Consider the following 17313-nt stretch of genomic DNA (forward strand, 5'->3'; position numbering starts at 1 on the left):
GTCAGTGGATGGCTGCATGTCTGTGAATACAGAAAACTATTATGGGAACACAGACAGACAGGACAGACATGTGGTCTCACAGCTGAAGAATTATCATCTCTACATTACTCAGCTGATTGTCAAGCTTCAACGTGTTCCTAGCTGTTGATCTACTGGCTGTTGGAACAAATGTGCTCTTCTTTGTGCCCTTGCTAGAGCCTCAGCCTGCAGAAGCAATCTTTACTATGGAAGGGATCAAGACTATGTTTGCTCCTGATCATAATGTTTCCACTGTGCTGAAACCAGCTGAAGCACCTTCATTGCTCAATTTCATAAAAACATTTCACTCTTGTGTCATTATCATTGATTAAAGGGCTAAACCGCAGCAGCACTGCTAAAAAACATTACTATGTTGGTGGCACAGTTCAGTAACAACAGACGGGTAAGTTCTGAGAAATAACAAGATAACATCGGGTAGTATCTATGTATTACCAACGTAAAGGGGAAAATATTTTAGTAATAACAAGATAATTGGATAATATTTCTGTACAAACTAAGCCACGAAGGGTTATTATGTCAATAAATACAAACATAAAGTAATATGATTATAATTCCTGAAGTTATAACCAGGTATAACTTTGCTAAAAACTGATGGATAATATTGTGGAAATCAAATAGAAAGAGCTGCAGTAATTACCTGGAAACAATCCAAACTGTTTCTGTGAGACAAGCATAAATCAGAGCTGCAAAATACAAAACTACCTGTTTCCACTTAATTTAATGTTAAATCTGTGGTTATAAATAATACAATGCTTGCAATGAATAAAGTTGAAATGTGGTGCCTTTGGATTGTGCGTTGTTTTTTTAAATAGTCAAATAATTAAAAAAAAAAAAAAGAATTTACCTATACTGGAACAATGACTTCAGATGTCATCAATTTGTATTAATACAGATATTTTTTTATGAAAAAACATGTGAAATAATTTTTTTATTGGAAAAAGTATGAACACAGCTCAAATATTGATATTCAGAAATTTGCTTTTTTTTTTTTTTTTTTAAATGTTTGCCCAATTTTACTTTAAAGCCAAGAGGGGAATGATTTCTATAGTAGTTCAATTTAAGTTCATTTAGAAACAATCCCACAGACTGAGTCAGTGTTATCCTTTAGCAGAGCAGTTTAAACTGCAGGCATACTAGTGGGACTCAATGTCAGGCAGGTGGGAAAAATGCAGTGGAGGAACAGAATCTGCAACACAAAGATGACAACATAACGAAACACCGGATGTGCAAATCAAAATAGCTAATAAAAATTACAGCTCCACAGTAAAAGAGTTGCGGTGCTAAACGGCCTGGCTGCAATTCAGACCTGTCAACCATTGAAAACATTTGCAGCTTTAGGCAAAAAAAATAAATAAAAAAATACCACAAATCCATACAATTCATTATCAAAAATATGTTTCAAATTATTAGCAAATCATTACTTCTTCTTTTTATGAACATTTGATACAGTGTCACAGTGTCTCTGGAAATGTGTTTAGATTTTGGGGTTTGACTGTTCTATGTTGGATTTAGCACCATACTGTATATAATTCTCTACATCATCCATGTTGTAGTCCACCATCTATAAAGGTTCCTTTTCTGATGTGATGAAAACCCTGATCAGGTTCCTCCAACAAATTTAGCCCTATTGACGAGAACTGGAGGCAGTAAACTAAATGTTACATGTTTTGACCGCTTGGGATTAAAAAATGCTCCTGCTTTCAAGTTCTCGGTCTTTGTTGTGATTGTAGGGTTTTTCTCTCACAATCTGTGTTGTTTCAGCTGCTCTTGGCTTCTCTCCAAAGAAGCTCTGACCACAGCAAGATTTAAATCCTGAGCAAAGTACATGAGAGACAAGACACATACTTAAGGAGACAGGCGTCCATTGGCATCGTAGATTGCAAACATGGAGGGATCCAGTGACCAGTTTTTCTGCTGCGCATGGGTGCGCAACAAGGTTATCCAGACCTACAGAGAGGAGCTGTACCAGATCCTGAGGATGACAGGGCCAGTGGTAAGGACTGAGGCAGCTCTTAGTGAGAAGCTGATTTACTGTATACAACTAAACACTGGTGTCAGGTTTTTCTTGCCATAGCCAGAAGATGTCAGGATCACGTACTCTTGTGTGTTTGTGAGGGACTTAAAAGCGGGAAATCAATAGATGTAACATATTGTTTGTGTGTACATTTACGAACACAAGGTCTGCATTGATAATTAACCGCAAATTGAGCTGACTGTGCTTTACACTGTATCAACTGTGAGCAGGTTCTGTAGCTGTACAACTGTTGAGGTTTGTCTTTCTAGCTGCTCTCACGAATCCTCAATTACCTGCTTCCCTTTGTGGTGACAATGTTCTGTGGGCGTCTGGGAAATGAAGTGCTGGCTGGCTATGGATTGGCTTCTGCTGTAAGTGGTCATCTGTATGCTGTGGAAGTTGGGGAAGCTGATATGAGAAAATGGCAGGTGGAAATGGGAAAATGAAATATTAAACTATAAACTCATGAAAATAGCTTTTAACATTTTCCTCACAGTTTGTCACGTTTGTCTCATGTAAACTGGCTTACATCACATATGTTTCATGTACATTTCAGACCATCAACGTTACCACTGCAGCAACAGGATATGGTCTGGGCTTGGCATGTGATACTTTGGTTTCCCAGGTCTGGAAAACCCTTCTGATATTACATAGTACAGTGGATTTTGTTAGTGATCCCTTTCTGTTTATTTCCACCCTCCTTTCTGAAATTACATTTGTTATGTTGTGCAGACATTTGGTGGTAAGAACGTGCTAAGAGTGGGAGTGATCCTTCAGCGGGGCATCATCATCCTGCTGTTGTTCTGTCTGCCCTGCTGGGGTCTGCTCATTAATGCTCAGCCCATCCTCTTATGCCTGGGCCAGAACCCTGAAGTGGCCAGGTAACCAATGGCAACAAACCTGCAATTACTTTCCGATGAATGTGTGCAAATTTAAATTTCAAATCAGTAAGAAATGTAGATATCAGTATTGCCTTGGGGGTCAAATGTGCTTGGTTATGGTTCTGATTGGCTGGTTTGAGTTTGCTCTTCCCTGCTTGACCTTTAAAAACCCCTGCTATAATATCTGGGTCTTTAGCCTGCTAGATATTTACCTTCAGCAGAATGCATGTATTGATCTGACACTTAAGAAATCTGCTTTCCAGAGAAAGCCGACTGTAATCTGGTTTCATGAATCCGTGTAAACACACTCATTAACATCTGTTTTTTCTATGTTTGCATGTCCACAATGTACACAGTTGTGCCGACCCACCCCCATGTTACATCCATGGCTGTCCACTCTGCTCGGCTCACCAGCAGGGTTCCACAAGCTGATAAATCAGAACAGAGTGGATTCTGTGTGTTGGGGGGCCTCAAAGAGACAGCAGTTAAAAACAAATAGGTTCTTACAGAGCTACAGAAGAAGTACAGCATATGTCCATTACAAGAAAAATAAGCAGTTTTTGGATAAATATTTTAGGCAGGTCCTAAGAAAAAAAAACTTAAACTGAAGTGCAAACAAAGCTAAATTGCTAAAATAAAAAATAAGTAATAGTTGCAGAGTCTGTTCAAGCATATTACTGTAATTTAGTAAAATTGTAAATGTAAAAAAAAAAATGTTTAATGCAACTATAGTGAACAGTAAAATTCTCCATCTGTTTATATATTTGGTTGGAACCTAAACGAATGAATAGAGTTTCATACACTGACGTGATAAGAAATATAGGTTAAAATCACTTATAGAGAAAGTTTCTTATAATACATGTGCAAACCTCATGACCAGAAAACCTCATGTCAGAGGGACCACAAGACATTGGAGGAGCATTCTGTGGTCATATAAGTTCTGTGGTCAGCTTGTTCGTTTGAGTGTCTTGCAAACTTCAAACGCTAAATTTACTTATACAATTAAGTTGGTCAGCAATCACTAGAAATCTTTTCTTGGCACTTTTATCAAATAAAAGTTCAAGCAAATTAACTAAAATAATTGTATTTTAGAGAAATAAAATTGAGATAATGTGTAATGAATACTGTTTTTACCTTGTATTTATATGTATTTGTCCTCAGAATAGCCCAGTTGTATATAACAACCTTCCTTCCAGCAGTACCAGTGAGTAATGGCTTCTCTCAATTTAACTCAATTCATTTAACTGCCTACAACAGCTGGTAGTTTCGGTGTAATACACATGAATGAGGCTCGTAAAATGCATAACTCCGTGTTTCTGTTTATTTTCATCGTAACATCTGTGTTGATTAGAATGGGCGACGTGACAGCTCCACAGAAGTGAAGCCACAGTTACTGTATAGGTTAAAATCCCAGCTTTCCTTATGATATAAACCTGTGTAGATGGATGTTATTAAGTCATCATTTTTTTATGGAGTCAATTTGTTGATTGTAAATCAGAACAGTTGACTTCAGCTTCAGGTCAGTTTTTAATGTTGAACAAACACAATTAAAAAATGAATTGAATTAGTTCTCTGCTTATGTTGCACATCCACAATCACCTGTCAATCAAAGCAGTCAGTTACAGTAATCTACTTTTTATTACTACGTTTTCAAGTGTTACCTATTTGTTATTCTACAAGTTATGATTGACCTACATATACTTTCTTGTGTTTGTAATCGATGTCTGTCTTTTAGGCAATGTTTCTATATAATCTCCAGGTGTCTTACTTGCAAAACCAGGTGAAATTTTGTGCTGTACTATAAACAAGATGTTACATCCTGGAGATATGACATACTACATGTGGTGTAATTGCGTTACCTGATGTTTGTGTACTCAGGGAATAATACTGCCTCAGATGTACACTGCTGCCATGGCAAATGTAGCAAATGTGCTCTCTAACTACGTTTTGCTTTACTGGCTGGATCTCGGGGTTAGGTTGGTGTTTTAGTAAGTTATCTTAAAATTCTAAATCCAAATCAGAATAACGTGCACACTAATGCAACTTTGCATTCATTTGATTTACAGGGGGTCTGCAGGAGCCAATAGTCTGTCTCATATTTACAACTGTGCTTTTCTGTTTGGTTACATTTGGTGGAAGAAGCTCCATGTAAAAACATGGGGAGGTGAGGGCACTTTTACTTTTACAATTTAAAACCTAAGTTTTTCTCTCTACATAAATAAGTCTCCCTCTCCGTCTGCAGGCTGGTCTTTGGAATCGCTGCAGGAGTGGGGCTCCTACATGAAACTGGCTATTCCCAGTACACTGATGAAGTGCTTTGAATGGTGGGTTTATGAGTTTGGGGGATTCTTTGCAGGTAATACAAGCGTCGATTATTATTATTGATTTATTTTTGTTTCATCGAAATGAATTAAAAACTCTTTCTCCGACGATCAGGAATGCTGAGTGAAGATGAGCTGGCAGCCCAGCATGCAGTGATAATGGTGGCATTCATTACCTACATGGTACTGGGTATTGTTTATGCAAATCCAAGCATTATATGATCACTTTAAGACTCTTTTTCATACCCTTTTTTTTTTAAATGATGACTCCATAGTTCCCTGTCGGTGTTCAAGCTGCAGCATGTGCACGAGTGGGTAACGCACTTGGTGCAGGTGACAGTGCCAGAGCAGTTCTTACCAGCAAGGTTTCCCTCACCCTTGCAGGTCAGTTAAAAGTGTTTGGTGTTTTTTAGCCAGCTCCTGTCTGGGATTTCAAGAAGTCACACCCTCTCTTTTTCAGCTAGCTTTGCAGTTATTGAAGGTATTGTGCTCGGCTCCACTAAATCAGTGATTGGCTTTATCTTCACCATTGATGAGTGAGTTTCCACAGCTGCGCTGTAATTGCAAACCCATATTATCAAAAAAGTTCTATTGCTACATACAAAGAATGGCCAGGATAAGGACAACATACATTTTAAAACCCTATTTCAGGAAGATCGTAGGTCTGGTCTCGCACTTGATGAATGTCTACTGTTTCCTTCAGTTCTTTGATGGTCTTGTGGTGAGTGTTAGAGTAATTTTCCTAATAGGTGAACAAATATACATTGTTTGAAAACCATGCAAAATCAATGAAATATGAAATCAGTAACAACATAGAACTTTCAGGATAGAGTGAGAGCATAAAATAATTAGAGACTTCTCCTCTTTACATCCTAGTGTGTCTGCACAGGGATCTTCTTGGGTACAGGGAAACAGAAGATACCAGCTGTGGCTAATTTCATTGGATACTACTGCATTGGATTATCACTGAGCATTACTTTAATGTTTGTTGGAAAGCTGAGAATTTTAGGTATTTGCATGAAAATGAACATGAAAATTGGTCTTTTACCACTGGGAAGCCAAAGCTAAGCTATTCCCATAGCTAATTAGTCTTTTTTTCTTCGTTTCTGCAGGGTTTTGGCTGGGACTGCTTGTTTGTGTCATTATACAGTCCACCTTCTACATCACTGTCATCTTCAAGCTGAACTGGGAGGACATGACAGAGGAAGTAAAAACTGTGAAACGAATTCTCCTTCTCATATGTTGAATGCAAGGAAATCGGAAAACATTGAAAAGTTCTGTCTCTGGTTGTTTGCAGGCTGTCAAACGAGCTCAGAAAAATGCTCACAGAACGTTGAGCACAGCTGCTATGTCTGTCACTGTGAGTAGTAACACCACTGGACAGACAGCGCATAATGGGAGTGTAAGTGAGTTATACTTTAAACTAGCATTTATTACTTGACATTTCTTTTGTTATCAATTTGTTTGAGTTTGCGTGAGTTTAAATGTTTATATAATAATATAATTCCTTCTCTTAAGTCAGTGGATGGCTACATATCTGTGAATACAGAAAACCACGACGGGAACACGGACACACAGGCTGGACATGTGGTCCCACAGCTGAAAGATTATCGTCTCCCTATTGCACAGCTGATAGTCCGGAGAGGCCTCACTGTGTTCGCAGCTGTTGCTCTTCTGGCTGTTGGAGCAAGCGTGCATTTCCTTGTTCCCCTCCCAGAGGCTCTGTCTTCAGGGGTCAACTCTACTCAGGACTGGATCAATACTACATATGCTCCTGATGAAATTCTCGCCACTGCTCTGGTGCAAAATTAAGTCAGACTGACCATGAAAATCCACAACTGATGGAGTGTTTCTGTTTGATTGAGTCATTCTTGTTTGACAGTGTGTAGCTGTGAACCACTGGAACAACCTTGAATGAGTGTAATATTTTGCAGTCACAATAAATTGATCATCCATAGGTTTCCTCATTCTGTCTGCTTCTTGCTCATTTGCACAAGTGCCCCTTTTCTGTGCAAACCTGTACATCACACTTAGCATGAGTGCAGTACTCCACTGCAAACGATGATCTTTGCTCAGGTTCATGTTACCAAATTAGTGAGAAGCAGGTTCAGAATGATTCCAGCAGCAAGGATGATTAGCATGGCAGCCAGAGCCAGGCCCCTATGCAGGACCAGAGTCCTGTATGAGAGCTCCTGTCATGACTCTGACAACCTTCACCCTTTGGCCTTCCCTTCACCAACATACCCACTCACATACCTTGCCCTCTGTCAATTCTTAGACCTGCGCTCCCCCCCTCCCCTCCCCTCCCCCCCCCTGCCTCTCCTTCTCTGTTTCATCTTCTCTTCCAATCAATCTCTACCCCTCAGTCTCGTTTCCTCTCTCACCATGTTTTCTCCAGCCCTGTTTCTCGTTTCCCAGCTTTTATTTCGTAGTTTGTCTGTCCCACTTCCTGTCTAGTCATTTCGGCAACTGATTATTTTCACCCGTTCCCTGGCCTATTTAAAACCGGCTCTCCCCCACGGTCCCCTGCCAGATCGTCTCTTCACAATCTGAATGTAACTGGATGTTGTGCTTTCCTGGTTGGTCTACAGCCTGCTCTGTGTCTATGGTGTGGTCCTTAGTTGGTCACCTTGGTATTCAGTGTTTGGTCTTTAGTTAATCCCTGTCTGTCAGCTTCTCTTAAGTACTCACTTTGGTTGTTTATTCCCGCTCTGCCTCTGTATATTTGAACAATTTGATTTATTGTTGTCTGGTTTTGATCAGTCTCTGTACATCCACACTTCTAGATCACTGTCACGTGCCCTTAACGGCACATTCAATCGTCTTCATTTGCAGAGACGACCCATGCATGTTTGACAGACAGAACATGTTGCACTTTCTCATAATAAAAGCACCGTTTGCTCTGTGGGGTAGGGGTTTGCCATATATGTTGTCTGCACCAAAAAACACTGCATATGTGAGACTCCTCACACTTGCTGCGTCATTTGGGACAGGCCGAGTGGGATTGACAACTGCATGTCCCAGTATAGGTGTACGTAGTCATCAATCATCTTTTACCCTTTGAACTCCGGACAGCGTTAGGAGAATTCATCCTCGTGAGGAGTGAGCAGTGTGTTCCACGCATGAGCTAACTCACATAATATGGATATTGTACTAGGGGGCTCGAAGGTTAAAGTCCAGACAATCTTGGCAATGTCTTACTCGGAAATTTGCTTTCGCACGTGCACCCCCTCCTGACAAAGTCCAAATTCCAGTGTACGTCCGAGAGGGGCTCAGGTTGTTATTTAATTACTAGACAAGCATCATTCTCACCGTCAAGGAGGTGATAAATAACATAAATGTGAGCAATTAGCTTGTTTAACCATCTATGAACTTACCCCTGCACCGAATGTGAAAAATATTAAAAGCTTTGGAGGCAGGTGACCTGAATCAGCCAAGGTACCAACAGAGAACACACTCAGCAAATCTAAGGAAAATCATTCAACTAAAAACAAAAAGGACCCTTATGACAAGACATGCTACATATACCAACACAACAAAGGCTGTCACCTGGTGTTTCAATGGTTTGAGTGGTTGTCTGTTGGTGTACGTCTCTGTGTTTTGGCCCTGAGATAGACTGGAGTCACAGGATAAGCAGTTAAGATAATGGATAGATGGATGGAGTCGCTTGTAACTATACAACTCTTAATTTAGCAATAATTTACATATTTACCAGAACCAAGGTTTGGACATAGGCAGAAGAAAGAAACTTTGGTAAGGCAGTCGTCTACAAACCACAGGGTCAGTGGTTCGATCCCTGGTCCCGGCTCAACTCACGGGATAAGCCAAAAGGACAAAAAAAATAAAAAAAATTTGGGCATCAACTTCACTCCAATGTGCATGTCAGTTTTTAAAGTCTGCACCACCACCACCCACCCTGGAAGGGCTCTGATTCAGTGTTTTTGAGTGGAAATCTTTTATATAATATGTGAGAGGAAACATGCTTCAACAATCGTCTGACTCAGTGGGGCCATGACAGCAGCCAGGGATTTTTTGCCAGGTCCCAGTTTACTGTGATCAGATCAGACCAAAATCAGCCATGAGATTTTATTTACTACAATACTGCTATTGTATTGTTGAAACTGTTTTATATAAGACGAGTTACTATAGGTTATCAGGCCCTTCCTGGGGTTTAACCTCTTTTTGTGTGTTGACGTCCCACTTCCTGGCTGTTAACACAGTTAAGTCCACCTCATACAAATGATTAGTTCAAGGTACATTCACATTTGAAGTACAGTACATTGCTGATAAACAGATTTGGATTAAATACAAAGGACTCATTGTTTAATGTTTAATTTATATTTATTTTGAGTATTTATGGTCAATCAATAATAAATAAATAACATTTTTAATAAGTCATAATTTGCCCACCTTCTCAATATTCTAGTTCTATAATATATTATAGAAAAAGTTTCCAAAGTCAGTAACTCTTCTTTTAATTGTTAAAGCCCAGCACTATGTTAGTGTAACCACAGCATTTCAGTAGAAACATGTCATACCCACTGGAAAGCACAGGGCTAGAGGAGTGGTAATCATTGGGTTTGTTTTACAGGCACAGATCCCTGCAGCCATTGAGTCAACCACAAACTCCTCTCTTTACGAAAATAATCTAGAGGCAAATGTGAGGCCTTCTGTCAGACAGCTAAAGCTTGGTCAAAAGTCAGTCAAACAACAGGACAATGATCCTAAGCACATCAGTGAATCTACCTCAGAATGGCTGAAAAATAAAGGAATCGGGCTTTTGGAATAGCCTAGTCAAAGTCCAGATCTCAACATAAATTTAATACTCTGATGGGACCTTAAGAGTGCTGTGCATAAGCAAACGCCCCAAAACCCAATGAACTAAAGCAATGGAGTAAAGACGAAGGGCCCAAAAGTCTGATGTCATACAGGAAACGATCACATCACAGTATTGCAGCTAAAGTTATTGAGCACTTAGTATTGCCCACATTGTTTTTTAGGGCTTCAGTTTTGTTAAATAAATAATTAATGTAATGTAATAATGTAATGTAATAATTAATACAACACACTGTCTGATGAAACAGATGAACCAAATCTGTCAGCTTCTGAGCTTCAGAGGCTGATTGTCAATGTTCACACTAATCTACATGCCACGTGACTGAAAGTAGTATTCATACTTAGATTCCTCTGATGCCATCCTCAAACAGAGTGAGCACTTTATTAGCTAAAGGCCATTACAGGCCCTGCTGCTTTAGTTGCAGAAATCAGTGAATAATACCCTTTTTAGTTCAACAATTCTGCAGCAGGTCATGTACTGGATGTTTATTACAGAGTCAGGCATCAGTGTGTGTGTGAATGGATGAATGGGAATCAAAATTGTAAAGCGCTTTTACAAAGCGCTATATAAGTGGCCATTTACCATTTACCGTTTATTATTTACGGCTGTGTAAGGTTAGTTTTCCAAATGGAGGCTTTAATAAAATTTGTTCCTTAGGTAAAGAGTAAAAACCCGAACCAGGGGTTCGAAAAACAAGACTTTTTTTCAACATTGTTTTGGGCCAAGTCCAGGAAAAGGTTGCAATTGTGGTTTTCAAATAAAAGCCCAGAATGTTTACATCAAAGCCACACTGTGATGTCACTGTGATGTCACTATGTGTTTTTTTTATTTAAACATATACCCCTTACCCTGTTTTTGTACTTTGTCACACAGTCAACACACACCCAATTTCACAGACCCAAGAAAAAATGTTGAAGACACGTCAGAGGAACAGACAGAAGCTGAGAAGGCACCTTCCCCAACTCAGGAACAAAGATGACAGCCAGCTGCTGAGGAGGCAGTTCTCCAAGCTCGGGTACAAATGTGCCGATTCCTGTATGCAATGTATATTCAACATGGAAAAAGTAATGTCACTTCTAGCTAAAAACCAGGATGTCAAGACAGAGTTAAACGCAACTAACAAGATGAATACAGTATTAAAAATTCGATTAGAAAGATGCAAAATACACATAAAACAACTTATGCAGGAAAAGGTACGTATGCAAGATGACATTGACAAGCACCAAAGAACCAAACATAAACTCAATCAGGCCTTGGAGGAAATTCAATCACGTTATGAAGCGGCTGTGTCACAAAGGAATTTAGAGAATGAAAATTCTATATCACGCTTAAGAGAACATTATGAGGAAAGACTTAAGTTCAAACAGAATAACTTTGACTCCCAAAAGAAACAAGCTCAACTCTATCACGAAGAGCAAATAAAAGCAATGAAGATAGAGCTACAATATGAAAATGAAGGGAATAGACGGCTGAAAAAAAACATGAAGGAACTTCTACAGGTAGCACAAAACCAAGCCAATATAATACGAGAGCTCAAGAATCAGCCAGGTGAGACTGAGACATCGCTTGAGTTAAATAAAGTGGTTGCACGACACCAGAAAGAAATTGAAAAGAAAAATCAGCACATAAGTCTTGCAATACGAGATAAGAATGACATGTACAATAGGTGGTGTGGTGAAAAAGAGGCCCATGCTAAAACCATTTCAAAAGTAGATGAAATGATGGAGGTCAACGAGCGTCTACAACGGGAAATTACAGAGATAAAGATTATGTTTAATGATACACTAGAGAAGTTAATTAAGACCAATCAAGCTAATAAGGAACTGATTGAAATTAACACATTTATAAGACACAAACCTAAGATCGCTGAGCTCAGCAATATAAATCCAATGGAAAAGATCAAAGAATTTGAAATGCTTTGGCTGTATGTCAAGAAAGATCTGCAGGGATGCGCTTCTGTGATCAGTGAGCACACACCGCTTATAGAAACGAATGAGAATATACAGAGTGGTGGAGAAATCAGCGTTGCCTTTAAACATCAAACTGACGTTGTGAGGGGCTGCATAATTGACTTAGCAAAAGCACAAAGGCAGCTACATAAAGCAACTCAGTTTGAAGACCAGACCAGGCGATTTTTCATCAAACTAGTAAATGAAAAAATTCTGGAAGTGCACAAGCTAAAGAAAGAACTCAAACAGAAAAATCGGCTGTGTAAAAAAGCAACAAAGCGTTTAAAACTGTGGATTAATAACATGTGTCACCCTGCCCGTGTTTCACCTGAGGTTACAGAGGAACCTCCAGCACTTTACCCAGAGGACTGGGAGCCACCTGACCTGGATGACAATATAATTTTATCAGTGCAGGTGTTTAAAGAGGACATACTTTCCTGTATAGATGACAATAGATCACCACACATCTGATGCTGAAATAGTTGAAGAGATGAGGGTAATGGTTTTATTGGGTAACACGATGGTCCAGTGTGTGTTCTCACAGAGAGTTTTGGGTTCAGCCCAGTCTTTATATTAAATCAATTCAAAAACATTTTATTTGTCCCCAGGGGGCAATTTAAGGCACGCAGAGTAGTACAGTAGGAACAGTGACTACAAACATCTGTACACCAAAAACATTTAGGTTGGATGAGACGGACCCACATCAATGCAAATGAAACGCGTTGTAATGATAATGAGATGAAAATGGTCCGTTTATAGTGCAAAACTATTGCAAGTAAATAACTAAATAAGTCATTGTCACAGCCGAGTCTAGACCAGTCTATTGGGGGGAGTGGGGGTTTGAGGTAGCAGGGATGGTTAGGAGTTGAAGAGTTGGGCAGCCTAGGATACAAAGGTTGTTCTCCTCTGAATCCTGCAGCTGGGGCAAAGGAGCCGTCGTCCTGAGGGGAGCCACTCAAATGTAGGGAACAGGATGTGTGTGTGTGTGTGTGTGTGTGTGTGTGTGTGTGGGGCGGGGGGGTCCTGTACAATCCTGCCAGCTGACCTTAGTGCCTGCTGCTCACAGAGGGGGGAGAGGCCTCTGAGCAGTTGTACAATAATTCTGGAACATACCTTGACTGTGTCCTGTAGGCGAATTCTGTTCTGGAGGCTGATGGAGTGAAACCAGTATATGTGAAGGAGAAGGTGAGACCTTGCTGAGGCCAAACAAGTTAAGCTTCCTCAGGAGGTTCTGCTGCTGCTGCTTGCATTTCCAGAGGAGGCAAATCTTAGCAGCCGGTCAAAGATGGTGCCCAGGTTCTCCTCCACCGCCATCTCCTTGGTCTTTTCCACAGTCATTTGAAGTCGGGACCTCTCACACCACTGCACATACTCCTGCAGGGCTGAGCCAAGGTGCTGTATTGGTCCGGAAAGCAGAGGAAGGAGGCCCGTGTCGTCTGCAAACTTGACCAGGTGACAGTTCGGCTGCGAGGCTCCGCAGTCTCCAGAGTAGAGGATGAAGAGCAGCTGTGAGAGGACAGAGCCTTGTGGGGAGTCAGCTGAGGTGTGCAAGGAGTCCAGAGAAGGTGAGGTTAACCAAAACTCTCCGTGACCAGTTGGTGAGAATGTCCTGATGTCCTCTTCCTGCCTGTGTGGGTTCTCTCTGAGTACTTCAGTGTCCTTACATTTAAAAAAAAAACATGAGAATTTGGCAAAATGAAAATATGAATTCATTCAAATAAAGCTCAATTTATATCTCTGTGAATGAGTTGTATCTGTTGTTTTTTGTGTATGATAGTGAGACTGGCTTCATTTGTGCCGTCATCCCTAACTGTCTGTTTATACCAAGATCTACAACAAGGAAGCAGCAGCTCTGAGCCTTTTTTAAATAATGGGTGAAGTCAGGTCGTGTATTAGGGTTTAAGATGGGTCCGAAAAAACATTTGAGATAATAGAACATAATAAACTGGTTTTTCCCAATCTCTGCTGACTAATAGTCATACAGCCTCTATTGCTTTAACTCACCGAGGCTATTAAAACATTGCTTTGCTCACTTGTTAAAAAATGTCTTGAACGAGCTTTTCCAAATGTAGGACTTGTTTGAGGGTCAGAAACGTTTATGCTTGGTTGGCAGAGGCCTGAGAGGGATTTCATTCTAATTCGATTTTGGAGCGATGTGCGTGTGCACCTGTACCAAGTCACGCCACGAGACTTGCACTCCATCTGTAATTGGTGACTGTAAATTGTCCGTCAGTGTTAGTGTGAATGGTTATCTGTCTGTCTGTAGTGACCTTGAGACAGACTGGAGATATGTCCAGGGTGTAGCCCACTTCTCACTCGCTTTTTTTTTAAAATTGCTCTGCACTTTTCCACCTATTGGCACTCAAGGAGCTTTACACTGCTTCTTATTCACCCATTCACACTCACAATCACACACACACACACAGCTGCAAGTCAGGTGGCCAACACTCACTGTGAGCAACTAAGTTGGGGTTCAACTTGCTCAAGGACACATTGGTGCACGACTGCTCTACCTTCCTGCGCCACAGTCGCCCTTCTTTACTATTTGTAACTTTTGTTTTAACTCAGCAATTTTGTATTGTAATTATTACCTACAATTATGATATTATGTTTATTGTGATGTTGCATATACACCTGGCAGTGTTAAACATTGTGTTATGATAAGGTTGTTTTTTGTTGTTAAATAAAACACGAAACATGCACCTAACAAACGCTTTTTGTTTGGTTAATTAAAAGTTTTTTCCCACTAAGCTCTTTTTTCTTCGAATAATATAACAAATAATTCTATTGATTAATTTTTTTTTTCACTTGCTTATCGGTGGACTCTCACCAGACCTAACCACATACTTCCTGCGTCGTCACAACGTTCACATTACAAATCGTCGACTCACAGACGTGGTTAATGTAATCGATGACGTCTAATATGACGAGGCGTCTCCCCACCCCTAATAAAATCCACTGAGTGATGTGTTCACATTCTGCACTCTTGATTTTTAAAGCCCAGAATGTTTACATCAAAGCAAGACGATGATGTCATAATGATGTCACTGTGTAATTAGGATTATTGTATACTCCACAATGTTGTGTTAATTTACAGTCAGGATTAGTCACGAAACTAACTCCCAGAGGAAACTAACTACAGTTTACAGACTTGAGAACCCATTAAAACACACATCTAGAAAACAGAGATTGTGAAGGAAGGTTTCCAGGTGCACACACCCAAAGACAACACTTCTAATATGAACGGACAAAATCCAAGGAGGGGCAAAAATGTTTATTGTTGCACAGAAATTTTTTATAAAACCCAAGAATTAAAGGCCCTTCGGAAGAGAAACCAGGCCTATCAGAACAAGATGAGAGCCACCTGCAATTTGAATATAAAACTAAAACATCAATTGGAAAAATGCAATTTGGACAAAGAACAACTAATGCAGGAAAAAGGACGTATGCAGGAAAACTTTGAAAAGCACCAAACAACTGAATTTATACTTAATCGGAAGTTGGATCACGTGATTTCACGTTACAAAGAGGCTTTGTCGCAAACGAAGGAGGAAAATGAAAAAATGATATCGCGTGTGACAAAAGAATTTGAGGAAAGACTGATATTGCAACAAAATAAATTTAACTCCTTATTAAAACTAAGAGAATCCTATTATCAAAACTTGATGGAAGAAATCAGTTATCAGCTTAACAATGAGGAGGAGGAGAAACAAAGGCTGATAAAAAAGGTGGAGGACGTGGAAACGATAGTAAGGAATCAAGCCCATAAAATAAAAGAGCTGAAGATCCAGCCAGGTGAGACTGAGGCAGTGTTTAAGTTAAATAAAGTGGTTGAACAATATGTGAAAGAAACTGAACAGAAAAATAAGGAAATATGTTTTATAAAGAAAGGAAAGCAAAACGTGTACGATAACCTAATGAAGCATAACATACATTTAACACATGATCTAAAGACCGTAAAGCTCCTCAAAACCAATCTGGAGGAACAAATTAAACAACTGGAAAATGGCCTGCTGAGACTCAAGGAACAGTTAAAAACACTCCTGATAGTAGCCGCTAACCCCACCGCACTTGCAAAAAGACTGCTCTTTATGAAAGAACACTATATAGACGCTGATGAGAAGCTGCAGTTCAATGAAAAAGCCAATGCGTACATTGAATGTAGCCTTGATCATCTCAGGAACTTCCAGGGTGCGTTCGAAAAACCAAAGCAGCTAGATAAAGCAACTGAGTGCGTAGACCTGACCAGACCATTTCTCATCAGACTAGTGAATGAAAAAATTCTGGAAGTGCACAAACTAAAGAAGGAACTCAATCGAACAAATCCGCTGAGTAAAACAGCAACAAAATCTGCACCTCAGAGGTTACGACTGTGTATCAATACCATGTGTCACTCTGCCCGTGTTTCACCTGAGCTTACAGAGGAACCTCCAGCACTTTACCCAGAGGACTGGGAGCCACCTGACTTGGATGATATGATATACTGCCGTCCACACAGTCACATCATTGTGTAGACACTAGGAGACAATAGGCTACCACATATCTGATGCTGTTTGAGGATGGGGATATCTCGCTTGATGTAATCTGAAAATCCCCTCAAACTGAAAGCAAATCAAGAAGAGATTGGCAAAGATGAATTAGTTAATTAAGCCATTGAAATCGTTCTTGTATAGGTGAGAATTATTTCAGTCATTTGATCACTTCAAAAGGGATTTAATGGACTACGCCAATGAAATCATTCTCCTTCCTTGTAGATGAGGATGATGATGATGTCTTGGGTCTCCAGGGCAACATGGTGGCCCTAATATTTAGTAGTGTAGCCTCATAGAGAGTTTCTTTGTGGAACCTTCATTTCCTCTCCGTAACGGTGTGTGGGTTTTTCTTTTGGTACCTAAGTTTCCTTCCACGTAACAAAGACATGAGAAGTTGGCGAAATGAAAGTTTGGTGTGATTAATGTTATCTCCATAGGGTTTTATTTTTTTAACTATTAAAGGCTAAAGCTAGTGCTACTTTTAAGCTAACGTAACGTCTTCATTAGCGCTAGCTGTTTCGTTAACATAGTAACTTAGTTAAACTAAGTTATCATTATGTTGAATATTGCCATAACGTAATAATAATGAAAACAGTATGGAGCAGTGACAATATTAGAATTTAACTTACAAAGTCGATAACTTTGTCACAGTAATTGAAACGTTACTGACATGAACTAACGCCAACATGGATTAGCGGACAATGCTAACATTAACCGAGTTAAGGTGGTGCATTGACAAA

The 17313-nt window shown here is 39.8% G+C and overlaps 1 protein-coding gene across 1 annotated transcript; it reads left to right on the forward strand.

Annotated features, from left to right (window-relative positions):
* The first annotated feature begins 1498 nt into the window (after positions 1–1498).
* Positions 1499–7199, forward strand: slc47a4 (solute carrier family 47 member 4). The gene is made up of 17 exons (XM_067508799.1): positions 1499–2032; positions 2323–2424; positions 2610–2678; positions 2786–2934; positions 4096–4138; positions 4670–4714; positions 4813–4910; positions 5001–5098; positions 5177–5290; positions 5371–5438; positions 5531–5639; positions 5716–5791; positions 5907–5976; positions 6132–6264; positions 6368–6462; positions 6553–6657; positions 6774–7199. Exons 1-17 carry the CDS (start codon positions 1925–1927, stop codon positions 7065–7067), a joined length of 1776 nt encoding a protein of 591 aa, XP_067364900.1. The 5' UTR covers positions 1499–1924; the 3' UTR covers positions 7068–7199.
* The last annotated feature ends 10114 nt before the right edge of the window (positions 7200–17313 follow it).

The sequence above is a fragment of the Channa argus genome, chromosome 6, assembly GCF_033026475.1.
Source record: "Channa argus isolate prfri chromosome 6, Channa argus male v1.0, whole genome shotgun sequence".
Taxonomy (NCBI): Eukaryota; Metazoa; Chordata; class Actinopteri; order Anabantiformes; family Channidae; genus Channa; species Channa argus.